Source organism: Anomaloglossus baeobatrachus, chromosome 1 (genome assembly GCF_048569485.1).
Source record: "Anomaloglossus baeobatrachus isolate aAnoBae1 chromosome 1, aAnoBae1.hap1, whole genome shotgun sequence".
Classification (NCBI taxonomy): domain Eukaryota; kingdom Metazoa; phylum Chordata; class Amphibia; order Anura; family Aromobatidae; genus Anomaloglossus; species Anomaloglossus baeobatrachus.
In genome coordinates, this window is record NC_134353.1 from 853,360,828 (window position 1) to 853,385,600 (window position 24,773).

The window sequence follows — 24,773 nt, forward strand, 5'->3', positions numbered from 1 at the left end:
CTGTCCGTTGATTTTAATGGGTCTACGTGTTTCCGCGTCTTCGGTACATGTGAAAATGGACGTCACACCTACCGGAGACACGGATGTATGAAGGAGGCCTTAAATGGATATCTTAGACCTAATGACCCACTCAAGAGGTTTGCCGTGACGTGGCAGTGGGCTTAATACAATCTGATCAGAATGGTAACAAAAGAACCTCATGTTCTATTTAATTTTTTGCCTAGCGGCTTTAGATCATTGTATTTTTGGGATGTGCGATCCATGTCTTTTTCTTCATAGTATAGACCTAATGAAGCTTTGTCAGAATGACTGTATCATCCTTTATGGGGATTTTCCCACCTGATGTTAAAGTTAGCATTTCATTATTTCAGGTCAGCTGTATATCAGGTTTTTAAATATATAGCTTTTAAAAAAAAAATACTCCAGCCTGACCAGGCTTAAAAAATCTATTTAATAATGTATTTACCTTATATTGTGATATATCAAATTTCATATTGATGACTTTTCGTAGTAAATTGGCCATTAATTTTAGGTCAGTGGGGGTTAATTCCCAGCCCTTCTATGTGTGAAGATGTTGTTTTACTCCAGTGAGCGCTATGGTTTCTCTAATATTGTCAATGAACTGGTCTGTGTGATAACCAGCAGCGGCACTAAGGCCTTGTTCACACACTGCGTTTTTATCCGCGTTTTTTTTTTTTTGCGTTTTTGATGCAGAAATTTCTTGAGAAAATGGTTGTAACCTTTCTGCAGATATTCCCCAGCAAAACCTATAGAAAAAAAAATTAGCTGTGCGTACAATGCGTTTTTTTCTCAAGAACATTCTTTCTGTAGAATTTCTTGAGAGAAAGAATGAGCATGTCACTTCTTTTCTGCAGGTACCTGTATTTTTTTCCATAGATAATGGTAAAAAAAAATGCAGGGACCAACCTGCGGAAAAAACGCACCAAAAACGCATGCGGTTTTCGGTGCGTTATTGGTGCGTTTTTTGACCGCAAGTGCGCTAATCTTTCAGATAAGAAATTTCTTGAGAAAAATCCCTTTTCTAGTGTGAACAAAGCCTAAGACATCTCTGATTTCTTTTGTACTTAAGTCAACTTATATATCATTCATAAATGAGCAGTTTTTTTTATCACATTTCTTGGTTTGATGTTTCATAGATGTAAAACCATTCCAAGAGGAAGAATCTTTCTTGCCGTCTTTGGCGGTCTTTTCTTTTTGAAGAAGACTCTGGTTGGGCTGAATCTCCTTAGGCGTGAGGCAAAGCTAGTCAACACTGACTTGTAGGGTGGCTACCTTCAATAGGTGGTCCTAGACAGCCAGCTTTTTTTTGTCTTGAACTGGGCTATTTGCATAACTTTTTGTCCAGACTATAGGCTTAACCCGCTAGACCTAGATGTAAAGCGATAACTTTATGTTGCTTTCTACTCTTACCAGTCAGATTTATTTTATTATAGATATTATTATGTTGAATTTTTACATATGCAGCAACTCTAATAAATGATCTTTTCCATTCTGACCAATTTCAGGACCTTCAGTGAAATGAGTTCCGCCGAGGAACAATATGAGCAGTGTCGGGAGCTTTGTAAGGATCTTGCAGAAGACCTCAACAAGGAGGGATTAAAGGTTTGTAAAACTTTGTGAAACAATTTCTTGAAGCCTTGGTTCTCTGATGTGATTGTATGTGTCACGGGCGTGGTACTGACAGACCAGGGGTTCCTAAGCTGGCCCTAAGACTGGGGCCCCTATGCTTACCCTCAGTCCGGGGGTACCCTTAAAGGTAGGGATGCCCAGGTCCCTGACCTGGCTCTATCTCCTGTCAGAGCCCTGATCTTAATCCCCCCATCCCTGGGAGCAGGCCGGAAACCCAGTAACAAAACCCCACAGAAAATACATAGACAAGGGACAACAAAACCCCGTACAGAGTGCACTCACACACAAAGGAGAGAGACTAAATGTTTACTTTGGGAATAAAGAAAAGGGTAGGGAATAACTCACAACAGGGGAATGTTCACACCACTCAACAAAGCAACTGTTGTTCACCATTAACTGAGAACCACTGAGACCGGGATCGGTGATGCTATCTTCGGTGGTCTACTACTACACACCCCAGCATTAAGTAGGAAGAGACCATCTGTGGAAGGTAATCAGCAACCTGGTTCTCAGAAGAGCTCACTCTGCTCGAAAAATGATTAACTCCTGCATGTCTGTAAGCCGTGAAATAACTCAGCCGATGCCTAGCAGAGCTGAGAACATAAGAGAAACCAGGTTGCCTGCCATATTCTGCAATGTCAACAAAGTCCGACGTCGCAGTAGTAATCCACGTGTGCAGTTCTGGACAGCGCATGACCATATGGAGGTAAAATTGTTAAAGCTCTCTACAGTAAGCCATTGCCCAATAAATTGTCGATCTTTATTTCATATTTGGAAAACTGCATTTACGCCTTCGTTACTCCATTGCAATCAGGGAGAGATGTGGAAACCTCAAAGTGATTAGATATTGCGGGTAGGAAGTTTCAGAGAAACGTCATCTATAGTAACACCGTAATGGATGTGATTTGAGATTGTACCTACAAGAGCTGTTACTTGGGAGCTTCTTTAGTAGCAGCCTTAAAGGTAAGGTCATCAAAAGCCAATATTTGAAGGAATAATATAATTATTGTCCACAGTTTCCTAAAAGGATCAAATGGCCGCATTCTCATGCAGTAAAGGCCTAAAAACCCACTTGCCCCACTGTAAGCATAGCCCTATTATAAGGTTTTTTTTTTCTGTGTACAAGCACTTTAATAAAGAAGGACAATAAAGGGGTCTACTGCTTTCATATTGGTGACCAATCAGTAGGATAGGTAATCAAATTGATGGGGGTCTGGCACCTGGCACCCCCACCGGTCCGTTGTTATCGGCATTGGCTGCGACCAGATATAAACTGTCTGTGGAAAGGAAATATCACGTCACCCTACACAATTTAATGGCTTCTGTTTAACCAATCTGATATTGATGACAGAGTCTAGAGATAGATTAGCAATATTAAGGCTGTGACAAACCTTTTTAATTAAGTTGTGGTGTAACGATGTACCTAAAATCTTAAAATACCTTATTTTAAGAGCCCAGATCTAAACCCCGTATATACAGGCCTTCCTCCCCATATATATATATGTCAAGACAGACCTCATCTTTAACACTGCAAGTCCCAGAGAGGGGTCATTTAACATTTCTACCTTTGGAACCCAGAGACGGGTCGAATGACCTGAAGGATTTTAGCTAACATCCTATAATCATTGTCTTTTGTTCTGTAATTGAGGCCATTACTGTCGCACCACAGGAGGTTGTTGTTTTCCATTGAGTTTAGCCATTTAGTTTCTAGTTAGTGCTATTCAGTTTGGACTAAGGCTCATTTGACCCTCTTTCGGGACTTCAGGGGGGAGCTCGAAATTTCTGGGACTTCTAGTGTTAAACAGAACCCTTCTGTAAACCAAATCATAGACAAGACGCCTCCTTTATAGAGCGATCCTCCTTTCTACAAACCCAAGACTGGGCTGAAATCTGGAGGACACGTGTGGCAGTCTTGAGGGACCTTATTGCTAACATTTAAGACATTTATGAAAGAACTAGAAGGTGGCCCGATTCTACGCATCGGTATTCTAGAATTTACGTATTGTGTAGTTCATGTATGATTTTTGTTATATATATATAGATGTTGTTGTGTGTAGTTACCAAGTGTTTGTGTAGGGCGCTGTACATGTTCTGGGTGTTGTCTGGGTGTGGCGGGGGGTGAGAGCGGTGTTGTATGTGTGTTGCGTGTGTTGCGTTGTTTGTGGAGCGCTGTGTGTCTGTAGCATTGTGTGTGTGTGTGTTGCGTGGTTTGTGTGTGTTTTGGGGGAGGTATGTTTTGTGCAGTGTGTGTGTTGCGCGGTATGTGCGTATATTTATGTATGCCGCGGTGTTTGTGTGTTGGGTGTTGTGTGTGTGCAGCGTTGTCTGTGTGTGTGGGTGTCTGTGTAGGGCGGTGTTTGTGTTTCCCAGTGTGTGTGTGTTGTGCAGTGCGCGTGTGTGTGTGTGTTGGGGGGAGGTGTGCACCTCCCATCGTGCTCCATCCCCCATCCTGCGCACCCCCCATCGTGCTCCATTCCCCAAGCTGCGCACCCCCCATCGTGCTCCATCCCCCATGCTGCGCACCCCCCATCGTGCTCCATCCCCCATGCTGCGCACCCCCCATCGTGCTCCATCCCCCATGCTGCGCACCCCCCATCGTGCTCCATCCCCCATGCTGCACATTCCCCATCGTGCTCCATCCCCTATGCTGCGCATTCCCCATCGTGCTCCATCTCCCATGCTGCGCACTCCCAAACGTGCTCCATCCCCTATGCTGCGCATTCCCCATCGTGCTCCATCTCCCATGCTGCGCACTCCCAAACGTGCTCCATCCGCCATGCTGCGCACTCCCAAACGTGCGCCATCCGCCATGCTGCGCACTCCCAAACGTGCTCCATCCGCCATGCTGCGCACTCCCCATAGTGCTCCATCCTCCATGCTGCCCGCAGCATCAGCCTCTGTGCCCGCAGCATCAGCCTCTGTGCCCGCAGCATCAGCCTTTTCTGTCCCTAGCATCAGCCTCTCTCCTCCCAGCCTTACCCCAGCCTCAGCTCCATCCGCCATGCTGCGCACCCCCCATAGTGCTCCATCCCCCATGCTGCCTGCAGCATCAGCCTCTGTGCCCGCAGCATCAGCCTCTGTGCCCGCAGCATCAGCCTTTTCTGTCCCCAGCATCAGCCTCTCTCCTCCCAGCCTACCCCAGCCTCAGCCTCCTCCAACATCAGCCTCTCTTCTCTCAGCCTCCCCCCTCCCAGCCTTCCCCAGGATCAGCCTCTCTCCTCCCAGCCTCCTCCAGCACGCCGTGCTCTTCTGCCGACACTCACAGATCCGACCGTATACACTCACACCCACCCACCCGATCGCATACACTCACACCCACCCACCCGATCGCATACACTCACACCCACCCGATCGCATACACTCACACACACCCACCCGATCGCATACACTCACACACACCCGATCGCATACACTCACGCACACACACATTGACGATATTACACATACGCGCTCACACTCACAACATCCGGAGATACCACATGCTTCTGGTCATGTGATCCTCCGGCAGGTCCTGGAAGCTCACAGCACAGGATCGCCACCGAGAAGCAAGCGATATCCTAGGATGTTGTGAGTGTGTGGATGTGATGTGTGTGTGAGGTGTGTGTGAGAGTGAGTGTGATCTGATGTGTGTGTGTGTGTGTACTCACCTGGGAGTCAGAGCTCCGTGTCAGTTGGGCCACAGCGAGCGTGCATTGCGTGAGGGGGGCAGGGCCTGCAGAGAGCCGGGGCAAGAGTCCAATCCGTGTGGGGGGGCGGGGCCATGGCGAGCCCAGCGGCCAATCAGCTTTGTGTCACCGTAAGGACACAATTTTGGAGCATGACAGACAGACAGACAGAATAAGGCAATTATATATATAGATAGGCGGCATCTTATTCCTCCATCCATTCTAACGTTGACTATCTTTGTTCCCATGCTTGAAGAACATGTCCTCGACTCTCCTTCAGAATTTTGTTTATTTTACTTCTGTTTTTTCGCTTCCTATATAAGTTTTTATAGACGTCCTTGTCCAGTTATTTCCTGCTTTCTACTTTGAGGCTAAAAAGTTAGTGTTTCCTAAGCATTTATTAACGTGGAGTAATAATATTGTGGCATGTGCTTGGAGCAGTCAGAGTTCAGCCGATGGGTGGATCTCACAGCTTCCATTATAGCTGGAACTTCCTAACCTGTATGTGAACTTTCATTGTGCGGCCAAAAACAGCACTGGAGCTTCTATAGGGTTATAAATGAACTCCTGCTTCCTTTATTATAGGGCAGAACGGTTACACTGAAACTGAAAAATGTCAAATTTGAAGTCAAGACCAGGGCATCAACCGTTTCCTACGCCGTCTCTACAGAGGAGGACATTTTTTCTGTTGCAAAGGAAATTCTTAAGGCAGAAATTGATTTGGCTTCACCGGAACCTCTACGTCTCAGATTGATGGGTAAATATAGAATTCGATATTATGAAATTTACTTTGAGATGAACAAATACATTTAGGGTATGTGTACATGATGCAGATTTGGTGCAGAATTTTCTGCATCAAATCTTCACCTTCTGGCAGAAAAACTTTTTCCATACTTTTTTTTTTTTTTTTTTGTTTTTTGAAGGGCTAAAAAATGCAGGAGAAACGCCCCAACAGTTGAAATGCTGTAGATTTTTTCGGCACCAAATCTGCAAGGAATAAAAAGCAACATTTGCACGGCACTTAAGAAATTTCATACACTTTGCTAGGCGAAGGAAAGACATGCAGTTTTGGGCAACAAACTGCACCAAAAACTACAGCGTGCGCACACATCCTTAGAATGTACCATTTCTGCAAAAGAAAAAAAAGACTTTGCTTGCGTCAGGATAGGCATGCAGATTTTGGTGCAGATTTCTCAAAAACCGCACCATGTGCACAGGCCCTAAAGCTTACCTGTCATTATTTTCAGAATAACGTGTTGTGAGGAATAACTTTATGGCAATTAAATTTCTTGAATCTTGCATATTTTACCAGTTTTCCCCACTGCAGGCTCAATCTCTTATTTCCAGTTGTCTCTGAGCTAGTGGATGGAGACTAGCTGATATGAGGTCTCCCATAGACAATACACAGAGACATGATAGATTACAGCTCTCTTGTCTTTATGTAGCACATTCTTAGCAGTATGAAGGACATTATAGGGCAGCAGTAATGAACAGTGTATCTGTGACTCCAGCTCTGAGGTGAGATAAAACACTTACCAGAAAGCTGCAGCATCACATGTTTATGTATTTTTCTGCCTGTTCTCTCACTCCTCCCCTCTACCTCAATGACCTGGCAGTCTGGTTTTGACCAGGACTGATTTCTAGCAGTTTTTTTTATTGATTGTGGAGTCCAGGGAACAGGGAGAAGAGAAGGAAAGGTCTGTATCAGTGATAAGATATAAAGCAATGTTTCTTTCTCTAATACCCCTCCACGACAGGACCACAGGAGGTTACCTTCCCATCCTAATTAGGGACCTGAAACAAGAAGAGGGTAAATAACCCCTCTCCTCCCTCCATCCTCAGTATGTTCCCTCTTCCTAAGGGCACGGAGAGGTTTCCTGGGATGCTGTAGCCAACAGTCACTCTTTCTGTTTTACCTTTCAATAGCCGGGCAGCCAGCGGTCAAGCACGCTGCTTTCCTCCCCTGTACACTGAACCCATTCCTCCTGGAGCGGGACCACACCATCCTCCCGGGATAACATTGAATATTATTGGGCTAGGGTCCTCTCATAGCTCTTCAACCTGCATCCCTGTCCTCCTTCCACCTGTATAACAAAAGCCAAGTTCTATTGGTTGCAGCAACTGGAAGATTATACCTGTGGTGGCACCCCTAAATAACTAAATTAAGATCTGCTGGCCTCAGTGCCACTCCTTTGAAAGGCAGTTGGATTCCTAGCAGGTCCTACTAAAAGGCAGACATTTTGTCATGGCAACCATTGACCTACAGGATGCATATTGCCTATTAACACATGCCCATACATCAGGCATATTGGAAATCCTAAGATTCGTGGTAACGCAAGGACAAGAAATTCTTAATTTTCAACTACATGTCCTTTCTTTGGGGATCTCTTCAGATCCTTGAATATTTACAAAAATCATGGCAGATGTGGTAGTGTTCATCAGGAAGCAAAACCTTTGCATCATCCTTTATTTGGTCGATGTTGGCTCACTCTGTTCCACGTCCACGTCTCTAATCCATGTTTCAGATTCTAAAATCCTTGGGTTGGTTAATCAAGAATAATCAGACTGAACATCTTCCGCCAAGAAGGTCTATTTAGGTATCCACCTAAATTCCGGAGAACAGACCTCTTCCCTTCCAGTACTCTTCCCTTCACTGATTCTCTTCTCTTCCAGTACCCAAGAAAATACCGTTAAGAGCCAAAATATATACTCTAAGGAACCAGAAGACTGTCTCTATAAGATTTGCATTGTGAGTCTTGGGGTCCAGACCTCATGCATCCCAGCAGTTTCTTGGACTCAGCCCCATACAATAGTCCTCCAAAACGTCTTCCTTTCATGCTGGGATAGATCTCCAGGTTCGCTCAGCAGGAGGATACACTTACCTTATCATGTAAGGCCTTGTGCGCACTAGAAAATGGAATTTTCTTAAGAAAATTCTGCAGGCTCTGAAAGATTTCCGCACCCGCGGAAAAAAAACGCAACAAAACCGCACCGAAATCCACATGCGTTTTGGTGCGGTTTTGGTGCGGTTTTTCTGCAGGTTTGTACATGTGTTTTTAATGCATTCAATGCAATAAAGCGCATTGAAGAAAAAAAAAGTCATTTCCTTCTGATATAGATAGATAGATAATAGATAGATAAATAGATAGAGGGATAGATAGATAATGGATAGATAGATAGATAGATAGATAGATAGAGGGATAGATAGTTGGGTAGATAGAGGGATAGATAGAGGGGTAGATAATCAATAGATAGAGGACAGATCAATCAATAGATAGTCCCTGTGAGGACACACTGCAGTTCTCACGAGCAGTAATGTGTTCACATCACCGACCGTGAGAAATGACCTGGAGTTACCCCTGCATCCTCGTTGCGACGCTGCATTCAGTACAGTGTGTCAGATGCAGCTGCAGCAGTCTGCAAGTGTCGTGGGACCTGCGTGGATTACGCCAGAGATGTGTGTTGGGGGGGCAATAAAGGGGTGAAAGAGGGGCTTTTTTGCTATTTTATTTAAAATAAAGGATTTTTCGGTGTGTGTGTGTGTGTTTATTCACTTACAGGTTAATCATGGAAGCTGTCTCATAGACGCTGCCATGATTAAAGGGGTTGTCCGACATAACAAAAATGTTTGAGTTTAAGCTAATCTGTGCTGTATTGTCATATTAATCACCCCTACATTGTTATTTTCTGTTTTCTAACTTTTGTTCCTCTTGAATTATACCTTTATTCTGTGCATCTTCTTGTTTACATTCAGCTCCAGCAAACATGACCACTTCCTGTGCTAAACCTCCCAGTCACAACTGGCACCGCCTGGCCTCAGTGTCCAGCCTCACCCCAGTGTCCAGCCGCACCCTCTGCCCGCCCCCTGCACACACATTCCCTGTCAGTATATTCTGCCCCAGCACTGACCTCTCATCACTACACGGCAGGACACTACACGGCAGATCACTACAGGGCAGCACACTACAGGGCACTACAGGGCAGCACACTACAGGGCAGCACACTACAGGGCAGCACATTACAGGGCACTACAGGGCAGCACATTACAGGGCACTACAGGGCAGGACACTACAGGGCACTACAGGGCAGCACATTACAGGGCACTACAGGGCAGCACATTACAGGGCACTACAGGGCAGCACACTACAGGGCACTACAGGGCAGGACACTACAGGGCACTACAGGGCAGCACATTACAGGGCACTACAGGGCAGGACACTACAGGGCACTACAGGGCAGCACATTACAGGGCACTACAGGGCAGCACACTACAGGGCAGCACATTACAGGGCACTACACGGCAGATCACTACAGGGCAGGACACTACAGGGCACTACAGGGCAGAACATTACAGGGCACTACAGGGCAGCACACTACAGGGCAGCACATTACAGGGCACTACAGGGCAGCACATTACAGGGCACTACAGGGCAGCACACTACAGGGCAGCACATTACAGGGCACTGCAGGGCAGGACACTACAGGGCACTACAGGGCAGGACACTACAGGGCACTACAGGGCAGCACATTACAGGGCACTACAGGGCAGCACATTACAGGGCACTACAGGGCAGCACATTACAGGGCAGGACACTACAGGGCACTACAGGGCAGCACACTACAGGGCAGCACATTACAGGGCACTACAGGGCAGCACATTACAGGGCACTACAGGGCAGCACACTACAGGGCAGCACATTACAGGGCACTACAGGGCAGCACACTACAGGGCAGCACATTACAGGGCACTACAGGGCAGCACACTACAGGGCAGCACATTACAGGGCACTACAGGGCAGCACACTACAGGGCAGCACACTACAGGGCAGGACACTACAGGGCAGCACATTACAGGACACTACAGGGCATGGCACTACAGGGCAGCACATTACAGGGCACTACAGGGCAGCACACTACAGGGCAGCACATTACAGGGCACTACAGGGCAGCACATTACAGGGCACTACAGGGCAGCACATTACAGGGCACTACAGGGCAGGACACTACAGGGCACTACAGGGCAGCACATTACAGGGCACTACAGGGCAGCACACTACAGGGCAGCACATTACAGGGCAGGACACTACAGGGCACTACAGGGCAGCACACTACAGGGCAGCACACTACAGGGCACTACAGGGCAGGACACTACAGGGCACTACAGGGCAGCACATTACAGGACACTACAGGGCAGCGCACTACACTACAGCATTGCAAATAACAGCCCCACATCGGGCTCTACACCCCACACCACATCGGGCTCTGCACCGCATACACAAACATACATACACACACATCGGGCTGTGCAACACACACACACACACACACACACACACACCACCCCATAGGGAGTACATACTCACCTGTCCTCGGTCCCCGCCGCTCCTGCACGTTCGCGCGCTGTCTGTGCTCTAGACATATTAGCACAGTGGTGACGTCACCGCTGTGCTGAAGAGAGCTCAGACAGCGGGAAGGACAGTGATGAGAAGCAGCGCTGCGCTGCTTCTCATCAGCACTTTCAAATGTACCGGCATCGGTGATCTGTGATGCCGGTATATTTGAATGTGTGATCCTGAGCAGGGGGGCCGGTGCTGGAGCTGATACCATGGCAGCCGCCGCCAGGCCCCGCCGCCAGGTCACGGACCCCCACAGCAGTGCAGGGGGAGGTGCGGGGGAATGTGTGGGAGGGTGCAGGGAAGGGGGCGGCGCTCATCGCACTGTAGACACCCAGCAGGGAGGCGACATGCTGTTTCCACATTTGCATGTCAACATGGCCCTGCCCATGTAGACGTGCAATGACCGGAAGCAGCAAAATCACGGCAGGAGCGGTCACATGACCGCTCTGAGCTGGGGGAGAGGGGCTGACAGCAGGGCAGGTAAGTGGTCTCTATCTACTTACCTGCCCCAATGTAGCCCAATAGGGAAATAATAAAAAAAAGCAAATTAAGCCGGATAACCCCTTTAAGCTTGGACTTAATGCCAGCGATCCTTTAACTCCTTATATTACCTTGATTGCCACTGCATCACGGCAATCTGGAAGAGCCGGGGACACTCCGGGACTGTCGTATAATGGATGCGACCGTCCCGGGGCAGCTGCGGGTTGATATTCTCGGCTGCGGGAGGGGGGCGGGCATTAACCATGGCCCTCGCCCTTCCCAGCCGGAGAATACCGGGCCGCCGCTGTGTGTTTACCTCGGCTGGACGGTAAAAATATGGAGCCCGCAATTTTTTTATTTTTTATTTTTATATGTACATTTTGATTTCTATGTGCATTCTATATGTCTGTGTCTGTGTGTGAGTGTTATCTGTATATGTTTACTCTCTGCTCCGCTTCCTCTTCCTGTCATAATGACATCACTTCCCTGCAAAACGCAGGGCAGTGATGAACATTATGTCCCGAAACACCGCAGGGAATAACGCAGGAAAACGCCGTGAACCGCACAGAATTTGCTACCTGCGTTATTCCCTGCGGGATTTCACGATTACATTACAGTCAATGGAGTGAAATGCCGCAGCTACCTGCGGAAAAGAAGTGACATGCAATTGTTTTTGCTGCGGGAATCCCGCAGCAAAACATGCAGCTGTCAAAATCCGCCTAGTGCGCACAGCATTTTTTTCCCCATAGGATTTGCTGGTGAATCACTGCAGAAAGGTTAAGAACATTTTCTGCAGCGAAACATGCAGCAAATCCGCGGGAAAATCCGGCAAGTATGCACAGGGCCTAAAGGCATCACAAGGCTCAGCCCAGAAAATCAGGCTAAGGCTATGTTCACACAGGGCTTTTTTGGTAAGTTTTTGCTGCGTTTTTTAGCTGCAGATTTTCCTTGGTTTTATGCAAATCCATGCTAGTAAAAAGCTATTTTTTTTCAGTCCCAGCAAAGTCTATGAGAGTTCTGAACTCTCATGCACACACACACAAACACATCAGGTTTTTTTTCCTGACTGTTCTGTCAAATACCTGCATTTTTGGTCAGGTTTCTAAAGAATGAGCATTTCAATTCTTTGCTGCAGATTTGCTGCATTTTTTTCATTGATACAACTTATTTTGTAAAAAAAAAGCCGCAAAAACGCATGAAAAACGCAGATGACTCAAAGGAGATTTCCTGCCACAAGATCAGGTTTTGGTCAGGAAAAAAACTCACCAAAAAGCCCTGTGTGAATATAGCCTAAAGGAAAGTCTTTAATTCAACATCTCCTATCATGAGTAACAACAAATACCTGCAAGAGAGGTTGGGGAGTAGTTCTCTCAGGTCGCCTTCCAAGGTGTCTTGCCAGATGACATCAAATCTTCAGACTTCAGAGAGATCAGAGCAGTAGAAGCAGCCCTCAAATCAGTATATCTTTATTGTGAGGAACTCATGTCAGGATCTATTCAGACAATGTCACCACAGTATCTCACCTTAAACATCAAGGGAGCACAATATGAAGGAACTTTAGGGAAGTCTCAGCAAGGATCTTTTGTAGGGCACAACATTACCTACTGTCCTTGCCAGCTCTTCATCTAAAAGGTTCTGACCATAAGCAGACCATGAGCAGACTTCATAAGCAGAAGAGATAGTCATCCTGGAAAATGGAGCCTGAATACGAAAATCTTCTAGATGCTAACCAAACAATGCGGTTATCCAAAAATAGATCTTTTTGCGGGTCATCAAAACGCAAAGGTAGATCTATGTTTCTCCTTGGACCCAAAGAATTCCTCAGTGAAGGTAGACACATTTGTTCAACCTTGAAGCTTCAGGATAGCTTATGCCATTCATCCAATTCCTTTACTACCAAGGACATTAAAAAAAATCAGAATGACCAAAGTCAAAACCGTTCTGATTGCATCTTTGCTGCCAAAAAGGAACTGGTTGGAGCTTTGATGGTCTTGAAGGTGGAGGTTCCTCTTATCCTTCCTCCAGACCTTGACCTTCTACTTCAAGATCCGATATATCATCTGGCCCGCCAGAGTCTGTGCCTGGCTTCTGAAGCCTCAATCCTGAAAGCTAGAGGTCTCTCAGATAGCGTCATAGATACCCTGCAAAAAACTGATTACATATGTGACCTACGGTAAAATATGGAACAATTTCATTTTATGGTGTAGGTCTACTGTTAGATCCGTGTCGTTCAGATATAGCCAGGATTTTGGACTTTTTAAAAGATGGTTTGTCAAGAGTTAAATCCCAGTCGAGTGTCAGCCTTAAAGAGAACCTGTCACCAGATTTTTCCCTATTAAACTAAAAGAATCACATTCTTCATCTCCTGGGCTGCATTCTATGAAAGTGCACCTTGCCCCTGACTCCCCTTCCAGACCCCAAAATTAACTTTATAAAACTTGGCCATTAGGTATGCTAATTACCTTGGTTGGCTGGATGGGCGGGCTCATTTTCTGCTCCCTTATCCCCCTCCTGCCGCTGATCGCCATCCTCCTTCCTTGATTGATAGCATGGCGCCCTCCGATATCCTCCTCGTCGCATTTTCAAATCTCGCGTCTGTGCAGTTAGGTATGCCCGCGATATGGCATTGCAGACTGTTCCTGCACGAGCAGACCTAACTGCACAGGCGCGAGATTTGAAAATGCGACGAGGAGGATGACGGAGGGCGTCATCCCGTCAATCAAGGAAGGAGGACGGGGATCAGTGGCAGGAGGGGGTAAGGGAGCAGAAAATGAGCCCGCCCATCTGGCCAACCAAGATAATTAGCATACCTAAGGGCCAAGTTTTATAAAGTTATTTTTGGGGTCAGGAAGGGGAGTCAGGGCCAAGGTGCACCTTCATAGAAAGCAGCCCAGGAGCTGCAGAAATTGATTCTTTTAGTTTAATAGGCAAAAAGCTGGTGACAGGTTCCCTTTAAGTTCCTTTTTTGACCAAAAATTGGCAGACTACCAATAGATAAAAATGAATGACTGCAGCTTCTAGATGCACCCACAAAGATTATAATATAGTGCCATCTTGGTACCTGAATGTGGTATTCAAAGCTTTGACCATGTTACCTTTTGAACCAATATCCCAAATTCAATGGTAGTCATAATAACAGCGAGGGGAGTCTGTGTGATCTAAGCCCAATTTTTAGAAAATCATGTGTGAGAATCCTGGCCGATAGGGTGGTATTGCCTAGACCCATCTTTCCTGCCCAAAGTAGTAACAGATTTCCATATGTCATAAGAAATAATCCTCCCTTTTGCCAAAACCCAACATGCAGCAAAGAGGAATTTAATTTCAGAGTACATCCGGATGACAATTCTCTACTATCTGGATCAAACAGAGTCTTGGCGAAGTGATCAGAGCCTTTTATGTTCAGCACTGTGGACCGAATAAAGGGAAGAAAGACTCAAGAAGCACTCTGGCAAATTCGATCTAGATTTCGATATTATTCCACGATCGTTTTTTTGATCTATCTCCTCCAGTATCGCTAAAAACTCAATCCACAAGAGCTATATCGGTCTCCATGGCTGAAAGAGCTAGTGCATCTATCGAGCAGATCTGCACAGCTGCCACTTAGTCCTCGGCTCATACCTTTACCAAACACTATAGATTAGATTTGACATCTATGGAAGATTTAGCCTTTGAGAGGAAAGTTCTCCAGGCAATTGCGCCTCCCTAGCGTTATTCTTTGGTGTTTCCCCTGTGGTGCTGTCATGGAGAGGATTAGAGAAAACAGAATTAGACTTACTAGTAATTCACTTTCTAAGACCCATCCATGGGTAGTTTCACCCCATTTTTGTTCATGGTTATTTGATTCCTTAGTGTTTAAATAAATATTGGAAGCACGGTGGCTCAGTGGTTAGCACTGCAGTCTTGCAGCGCTGGGGTCCTGGGTTCAAATCCCACCAAGGACTCCATCTGCGAGGAGTTTGTATGTTCTCCCCGTGTTTGCGTGGATTTCCTCCGGGCACTCCGGTTTCCTCCCACACTCCAAAGACATACAGATAGGGACTTCTGATTGTGAGCCCCAATGGGGACAGTGTTCCTGATGTATATAAAGCGCTGTGGAATATGTTAGCGCTATATAAAAATAAAGATTTTTTTTTTTTTTTTGGAAGCATTCATACCAGTGTGTTCCTTTAAAAACACTGAGGATGGAGGTGAGGTGTTATTTGACCTCTTAAACCCCTATTCTACTGCTAAAAATTTTGTGCTAAAGCAAAAAAATTGCCTCCAGGCGGGTACATTCACACTGGCAATATCTGTAATTTTTCAAGCGTTAAAGGGAACATGTCAGGCTGTTCACGCTGTCCAAACCGTGAGCATCATGAATACGCAGCCAGGTATATAATTCTCGGAAATGCTCCTCTGTGCATTTCAGTGAAAATATACATATAAAATCCAGCTGTGGACTATAGGCAAAGACCAGAGTAGTCTGGTTCTGCCGTAGGCGGGCTCGTCCCAGCATAGCTCCAGGTGATTCACAAATCTTTGACAGGTATATCCCTATGCACATGCAAGGCAACCTCCCCTAGCCACACTGGAAAGAGCTGACCAGGAGAAGAGCCAGACTAGTCTGTTCTCCAGCTATGGCAATTCAAGTGTCTGCTAAATGGGAACAAATTAGGAAGGATGTTTAGTTACTCTTTAAGCCTCTGTATTGGAAAAACTACCATAGACTTACCTCTAACATGCCCCCTTAATCACATGTACAGCTCCCAATGTTATCCCTCACATCAGCTGCTTCTTATATTTGCTACAGACAGACTGTTTGCCCCCTTAACATGGACTTCATGATAGTTTCCACTACCCCTGTCCATTGCAGGATGCTGAACCGCGGTAACTCTTCTTTAGTGATGGGCATACTCGCAGACAACCAGGACTGGTGGACCTAACCAGATTTTTTAAAAAATGAAGTTCTGGCCCGGAATTGATCCCAGTTATCTGGCCAGATGCCAGTCACCATATAAGTCTCTGGGGACCAGAATCCGGCAATTAAAAATGGTGGTAGAAGGGATAGGAGGATAAAAGCAAGCACTTCATACTTACTAAGTCTCCAGGATGGCTGTAACTGCTTCTGCGGCTGCTCATTAACATCCAGAACCGCTCCTTAACCTTCATGCATATGCACTGCTTTCCCCGCCCAACAGCGTCTATGATTGTTTGCAGTCAGATGCGCCCCCACCCTGAGTGACTGTGTTTCTGATGCTTCCAATCACAGTCGCTATGTGCATCTATCATGGTTTAAAAATAAATTAAAAAATGGCTTAAGGTCTCCCCATTTTATGATACTCCGCACAGATGAAGCTGCAGTCTGCAGCCCCCAGTCATGTGCTTATCTTCGCTGTGTATCAAAATAACAGGAACGATATAGACCCACAGAGCGTCTGTGATTGGAAGTGTCAGACGCTGTCACACAGGCTGGGGGCGCGTCTGACTGCAACCAATCACAGATTCCGGTGGGTGGGGAAAGCGGTGCATATGCATAAAGGTTAATGCGCGGGCCGGGAAGTGAATGAGTGGCTGCAGAACCACTTATGGCCGGACCGGAGCCTCAGTAAGTATGAAGCGCCGCTTGCTTTTTTTTTTTTTTTGTATTACCCAAGTGCCGGATCATTAGCTGGAATTCCTTGAGAATTTCGGGCCCAGCATTCTGGTATAAGGATCTGGACTTTTACAGTCCGGGTCTGATCATCACTACTCTTCCTCCTGTTTGCTCTCTCCTCAGAGCACATCTTTGGGACTTTCCAGATCCAACTCCTTTGAGAGCAGTCTGGAGAATTACCTTCTTCACCGATCTCCCCAGACTTTTTTCTGTTACACCATAATGACACTCCATGAACTGATATTGTTTCTTCATGCCGAGACTTTTTTAATGTCTAAAACATGAATTCCAGCTCTATGGGAATATTTAACTTCCCCTTTCTATAAATCTAGCTACCAAAGGTTGGTTTAAAACTCTAAAGGCACATGGAGGATTGAGTACCCCAAATTGTTAATCGCCATAAAGATTTAAGACCTGGATTTACTGGAGTTTCCAGATTCTGTCGAATTGAAAGACATTTTGACCCAATAAGTTGAATGTCGGCCATTCCTGTGGGGAATGAGTGATCCCCATCTTTTCTATATTGTGTTGTTACTAGCCCTCTCTCTACTTTTTTATCCTTTTCATATCTTCCTAACCTCTTTCTTAACATTTTTTCCATGTGGATGCAGGCAATTCTTTTTTTTTTTTTTTTTTTGATTCCTATCTTTCAAAACCCACAGCTATTTTATGTTTTTATCGACAATGGCTGTATGAGGTCTTCTTTTCAGCAGGACTGGAAAAAGATCTTCTCTACTTTCCGTTGGTGTAAGAAACATATTAGACAAGGCATCACACATTATCTCATCTGCCGATGTATAATTAACAAAACAATACTATTCCCAAGCAGAAAGCTTTAGTGTAGGATTTGTTTTTTTAGAATCGAATACCTGGAGTGAAAATGGTAAATTTTAAAGGGAATCTCTCATTTCCTCACTTGTAAATATATTTATGTGCAGTGTTGTCTAACCACATTACTGAAAGCGCAGCTATTTAGAGAAAATTAACTTTATTCCTCCCAGCAGCCGCAGTGACTGAAATAAAGCCCATTTTCTCACGATAGCTGCGCTTTCAGTACGGCGACAACTCAGCTTTGGAACGCTGCTAGTCAGCAGGTTAACCTTGTATCTTCAGGTTAATAGTGTTTGGAGACAGGACAGGTGAGATAGTAGAAGCCGTCAGTGATTGATTTGATAAGGTGAGTGGTGACCTGAAGAAAAGTTCCTGTGTTCCCTACTGGAGTAGACTGTGTAGAGCAGGGGTCCCCAACCTGTGGCTCGCGGGTCCATGATATGTGACTCGCGGCTATCTTCCAGCTTGATGCATAAACACCAGGTCTAGCAAACAGCTATGAAAAGGAAGTCTCAATTTGGTGAGACTTGTGAGTAGCCCCACATAAAAGAGCAAATCAAAATAGGGGGTACGGTAGGCAACCCTGGATCTTGGTATATTGTCTCGGTGTGATTTCTGTGGAAAAGCTTTTGCTGTCTTGATACTGATAATAGGGACTCTGGTTGTCACTACTGTAAAGGAGGCGGGAGCTGGAAGTGGCTTGTAAAACTCTCTCTGAGCTGGAAGTGGCTCGCAAACATCTCATAGAGCAGGAAGTGGCTTGCAAACCTCTCAGCTGAAAGTGGCTCACGAGTCTCTCATAGAGCTTAAAGTGGCTTGTGAACCTCTCATAGAGCGGAAAGTGGCTTGTGAACCTCTCATAGAGCTGAAAGTGGCTTGCGAACTTCTATCAGAGCTGGAGGTAGCTCTCAAGATCAGAAAGGTTGGGACTTCTGGTGTAGAGGATGGGAAGATGACATAAAGGGGTAAATTCACATGTCAGGTTAAAATCTTAATAAGACTGTTATTTGGATAATTATTGAACTCCATTTTGACTTTTCTCTAACTACTGTCATTTTCAGGTGTGAGGCTTTCTGGATTTTTATCAGAAGATGACAGAAAATATCAGAAAAGTATCACTAGTTTCCTGGGTTTGAGCAAAGCTACAAAAACAAAATGTTCAGACATGGCAGATAATTCTGGCCAAGTAACTCAGACTCCCGCCCCCCAGAGAGAAAGTTTCTTTAATCAGAAGCGTGCAGAAAGACAACTAGGACTGGAACAAGAGAGCAGGGAACAAGGGTCCGCAAGCAACGCAGTCACAAGCAGGGAGCAGATTGAGACACCGGCTCCATGCGACCAGCAGGAGGACATTACTCAGGTGGACCAGATTTGCCAAGAGCCTGATTTCACGTGTCCTATTTGTATGATGAGGCAGAGTGATTGGGATCTGGAGGCATTTAATAAACATATTGACCGATGTCTCAGTAAATCCCCTCCTTCCGATAACACTGAAATAGTAGGCAAATGTGAGAACGTACCTGGAGCATATAATGATAAAGCCAAAAAAAGTCATGAAGGCTTCTCGGGCGGCCTCGGTAAAGATGTCCATATAAAGAACCTTAAAAACAAAATGGTGACAATCACGCCATTCGATGACATGGAAGACTTTGTTATAGATAAAAACACAATTCCTGTCATCCATGACCAACAAGTACAGAAGGATCACTGCAAAGATGAAAAAAATTGTAAGAACCCTATTGTATATCGGGTAAAATGTGACGTGAAAAGGGACGAGAGTAAAGCAGCGTCACAACCAAGTTCATCAGTATGTCCTGGAGAAACCGTATTTATCTGCCCAGTATGCAACATACAGCAAGATACCTCCGACCTCGCAGTGTTTAATAGACATGTCGATGTGTGCCTCAATAAGGGTATTCTAGACGAGCTGAAGGAACATCCTGCAAAATCAGATCGAAGACCCCCCAAAAATGATCATCAGAATGGTGAGTGCATTGTAGAGTGTAGAAGTTGTATAATAGAAACCTTACCAGTTTAATTGCTAAAAACTTAAAAACAAAAATACAGAAGCTTCTTACTTCACAGCAGCTGAAATATTTGCTAAATTTATTGAGGCCAGGTTTGATAAATCAGAATCCAGGTTTTTGGATCATTTTTGGTGCTGTTTTTGCATCTGGGCTCTGTTTGCTTCAGTTGATTCAGTGGTATGAGGTCAGTTTTAGACATCTAAGTATGGACCGCAATGCATGGACTTGAGCTTAAGAGCCTCCTACATTCCCATGATGCTGTCGAATTCGTACCTGGTCCATGCATCAAGGCTTAATTTGGAATCTTTTTCAACCAGAAACACGTCAAGGATTGATGTGCTGCTTCTTTTTCCACGTGTATGTGTAATCATACCCTTACAGCTGTGGATGGAACATAGCTCTCCTAGTCTAGGTTAAGTATAACCAACACTTAGCTTGATCCGATACAGCAGTGACTTATCGGCCTAAATACTGAATTGCTTTCTAAATTTAAGGGGTATCTGTCAGCTGTTTCATGCCACCAAAACCGTTGACTGCAGACAGGTATCGGTGTTTCAGAGAAAATATAGGTTAGAGATCTGGCTGTAGACCATAGCCAGAGATGAGATTAGTCTGGTGCCACCCCCAGCCAACTTCTCAGAGCACCACTCTAGTTAAAGGGAACCTGTCACCAGATTTGATTTGGCAACTATAAGCTGCGGCCACCACCAGTGAGCTCCTATATACAGCATTCTAGAATACTGTATATAAGAGCCCAGGTCGCTCTGTATAACCTAAAAAAAACACCTTTATTATACTCACCTGTGGGGCAGTCTAGCCCAATGGGTGTCGCTGCTCCCCGGTCCAGCGCCTCCTCTCTGTGACAATCTTTGTCCTTCTGAGGCCCGTGTGCATGGCGCGTCCTATGTCATGCACACTAGCCGACATTGAGGTCCTTTACAAGCACACTTTGATCTGCCGTGCGCAGGGCAGATCAAAGTATTGTAGTTCGCATGCGCGTTCAGTCTTTAATCTCTCCTCGTGACGGCGGATTACAGCACTTTGATCTGCCCTCAGTGGGGTAGATCAGATCAAAGTGCGCCTGCGCAGGACCGCAGTGCCAGCCAGTGTGGATAACGTAGGACTATACATCTATACTGGGCTGGATAGAAGGCAGATAGGAGGCACCGGACCGGAGAGCAGCGACTCCCATCGGACCCCCTAGGTGAGTGTTATAAAGGTGTTTTTTATGTTCTACAGAGTGGTTTGGGCTCTTATATTGAGTTTTGTAGAATACTGTATATAAGAGCTCATAGTCGCCAAATCTGGTGACAGGTTCTTTTTAATTTAATTTAATTTAATTTGTCAGGTCTCTTCCATGTACATAGATTGGGGAGACATGTCAATAACGTAGATCAGCGCTGGCAAGACCCAACAAAGGGCGGAGCCAGACTAGTCCTGTTTCTGGCTATAGTTCACAGCTGGACCTTCAAACAATATTTTCTCTGAAATGCCGGAGCATTTTAGATAAAAATATACCTGACTGCAGTCATGTAGCAAGGGTCTGATTTATGTTGCCCCCGGTTTGGGCATCATGAATTAGCTAACAGGTTCCCTTTAAATTTTGTATGCTGCTTATTTAGTAATGATTCCATAATCTATTAGTTTCCATATAATCCCTCTAGTCCACATTACATTTGTATTATTCATGGTCTTACTCTTGTACAGCCATCAGTAGTCATAGCAGTGATGGCTGTGTGAACAGATCCTGACTGTCAGGAGCTGCCAGTGACCTTTGGCTGCACCGTTTTGCTCTAGGTGAGTGAGCCATTAGGAGCACAATCTGTACACATGGCACGGTGCCTAGCACACAGACAAAAGTCCTGTGGAAAATAATAAATCCTGCCAGGACTTTTCTCTTTTTTTCTCTTTGCATAAAACTTTTACTGCCCTCTCGAGGTTTACAGCTCAGTTAGCAGGTTTTACAGCCGGCAGCAGCAGAAGGACAGAGCTATTCTTGCTGTATATTACCGTATATTGTCCTACTTGTGCTTATGTGGACTGTGTGTGTGAGATAGAGAGACATATATAATATATAATATAATATAATATAATATATATATATATATATATATATATATATATATATATATATATATATATATATATACACACCGTCGCATTGGCCCTTTGGCTCGGCCACGCCCCCCGCACACACTGCCCGCTCGACCACTCCCCCCGCACACACTGCCCGCTCGACCACACCCCCCGCACACATTGGCCGAGAGGCCACGCCCCCCGCACACATTGGCCGAGCGGCTCAACCATGCCCCCCGCACACATTGGCCGGTCGGCCAGGCCACGCCCCCCGCACACATTGCCCACTCGGCCACGCCCCCCTCACACATTGCCCGCTCGGCCACGCCCCCCGCACACCCGCTCGGCCCTGCACACATTGGGCACCTATACACCTCCCCCCAGGACTACTCCACCTATTATCCTCCTCTCCCCCCCAGGACTACTCCTCCTATTATCCTCCTCTCCCCCCAGGACTACTCCTCCTATTATCCTCCTCTCACCCCAGGACTACTCCTCCTATTATACATCTCACCCCCCAGGACTACTCCTCCTATTATACTCCTCACCCCCAGGACTACTCCTACTATTATACTCCTCTCCCCCCAGGACTACTCTTCCTATTATCCTCCTCTCCCCTTAGGACTACTCCTCCTATTATACTCCTCTCCCCCCAGGACTACTCCTCCTATTATCCTCCTCTCCCTCCAGGACTACTCCTCCTATTATACTCCTCACCCCCCAGGACAACTCCTCCTATTATACTCCTCTATCCCCAGGACTACTCCTCCTATTATACTCCTCACCCCCCAGGACGACTACTCCTATTATCCTCCTCTCCCCACAGGACTACTCCTTCTATTATACTCCTCTCTCCCCAGGACTACTCCTCCTATTATATTCCTCTCTCCCCAGGACTACTCCTCCTATTATATTCCTCTCTCCCCAGGACTACTCCTCCTATTATACTCCTCTCTGAGTGGTGTGCAGCATGGGGGGAATGAAGCACAATAGGGGGTGCGCAGCATTGGGGGATGAAGCACGATGGGGGGTGCGCAGCATGGGGGGATGAAGTACGATAGGGGTGTGCAGCATGGGGGATGGAGCACGATGGGGGTGTGCAGCATGGGAGATGGAGCACGATGGGCGGTGCCCAGCATGGGGGATGGAGCACGATGGGGGTGCACACCTCCCCCAAAAACACACACACTGCCACACACGCACTGCACAACACACCACACACACTAGAAACCACAAACACCGCCCTTCACAGACACCCATACACATAGACAACGCCGCACACACAACACCCAACGCACAAACACCACGGCACACAAATATACGCACACACCGCGCAACACACACACGTTGCACAAAACATACCTCCCCCAAAACACACACACACAAATCGCGCAACACACACAGCACCACACACACACACAACGCAACACACAAACAACACCGCTGTCACACACCCCCACACCCAGACAACACCCAGAACATTTACAACGCCCTACAGAAACACTTGGCAACTACACACAACAACATCTATATATATATTTAACAAAAATCATACATTAACTACACAATAAGTTCTAGCATACCCGATGCGTTAGTCGGGCCACCTTCTAGTGTGTGTGTGTGTGTGTGTGTGTGTGTGTGTGTGTGTGTGTGTGTGTGTGTATAATATATATAATAATATATTTTATAGAGCGAGATATATATAATCTCTCTATGTGTATATGTATTCGTATATATGTGTATATCTCTATCTCCTGTTATATAATATATATAATATATATATATATAATATACAGACCAAAAATTTGGACACACCTTCTCATCTCTAGAACAACTGTTAAGAGGAGACTTTGTGCAGCAGGCCTTCATGGTAAAATAGCTGCTAGGACACCACTGCTAAGGACAGGCAACAAGCATAAGAGATTTGTTTGGGCTAAAGAACACAAGGAATGGACATTAGGCCGGTGGAAATCTGTGCTTTGGTCTGATGAGTCCAAATTTGAGATCTTTGGATCCAACCACCATGTCTTTGTAGAAAAGGTGAACGGATGGACTCTACATGGCTGGTTCCAACCGTGAAGCATGGAGGAAGAGGTGTGATGGTGTGTGGGTGCTTTGCTGGTGACACTGTTGGGGATTTATTCAAAATTGAAGGCATACAGAACCAGCATGTCTACCACAGCATTTTGCAGCGGCGTGCTATTCTATCCGGTTTGCGTTTAGTTGGACCATCATTTATTTTTCAACAGGACAATGACCCCAAAACACACCTCCAGGCTGTGTAAGGGCTATTTGCCTATGAAGGAGAGTGATGGGGTGCTACGCCAGATGACCTGGCCTCCACAGTCACCAGACCTGAACCCAATCGAGATGGTTTGGGGTGAGCAAGACCGCAGAGTGAAGGCAAAAGAGCCAACAAGTGCTAAGCATCTCTGGGAACTACTTCAAGACTGTTGGAAAACTATTTCCGGTGACTACCTCTGGAAGCTGATCAAGAGAATGCCAAGAGTGTGCAAAGCAGTAATCAAAGAAAAAGGTGTCTACTTTGAAGAACCTAGAATATAAGACATATTTTCAGTTGTTTCACACTTTTTAAGTATTTCATTCCACATGTTTTAATTCATAGTTTTGATGCCTTCAATGTGAATCTACAATTCTCAGAGTCCTGAAAATAAAGAAAACTCTTTGAATGAGAAGGTGTGTCCAAACTATATATAGTTTATGTACACACATATAATTAGATAGTACTCACAAAAGTGAGTACCCCCTCAAACTTTTGTAAACATTTTATTATATCTTTTCATAGGACAGAACTGTATGTACAACACTTTCATACAATGTAAAATACTCAGTGTACAGTTTGTATAACAGTGTAAATTTGGTGCCCACTAAATAACTCCACACACAGCCATTACTGTCTAAACCATTGGCAACAAAAGTGAGTATACCCCTAAGTGAAAGTGGCCAAATTTTGCTCAGTTAGTCATTTTCCCTCCTCGGTGTCAAGTGACTTATT

At 45.6% G+C, this 24,773-nt stretch overlaps 1 protein-coding gene across 2 annotated transcripts in view; it reads left to right on the forward strand.

The window, feature by feature from the left end:
* POLK (DNA polymerase kappa) overlaps positions 1–24,773 on the forward strand; it is a 158,067-nt gene that overhangs the window by 122,094 nt on the left and 11,200 nt on the right. For both annotated transcript variants that reach the window (XM_075325483.1, XM_075325492.1), the window contains 3 exons: positions 1,527–1,623; positions 5,901–6,072; positions 18,716–19,639. In XM_075325483.1, coding sequence (XP_075181598.1) covers positions 1,527–1,623; positions 5,901–6,072; positions 18,716–19,639 — 1,193 coding nt within the window. The remainder of the gene's footprint in view (positions 1–1,526; positions 1,624–5,900; positions 6,073–18,715; positions 19,640–24,773) is intronic.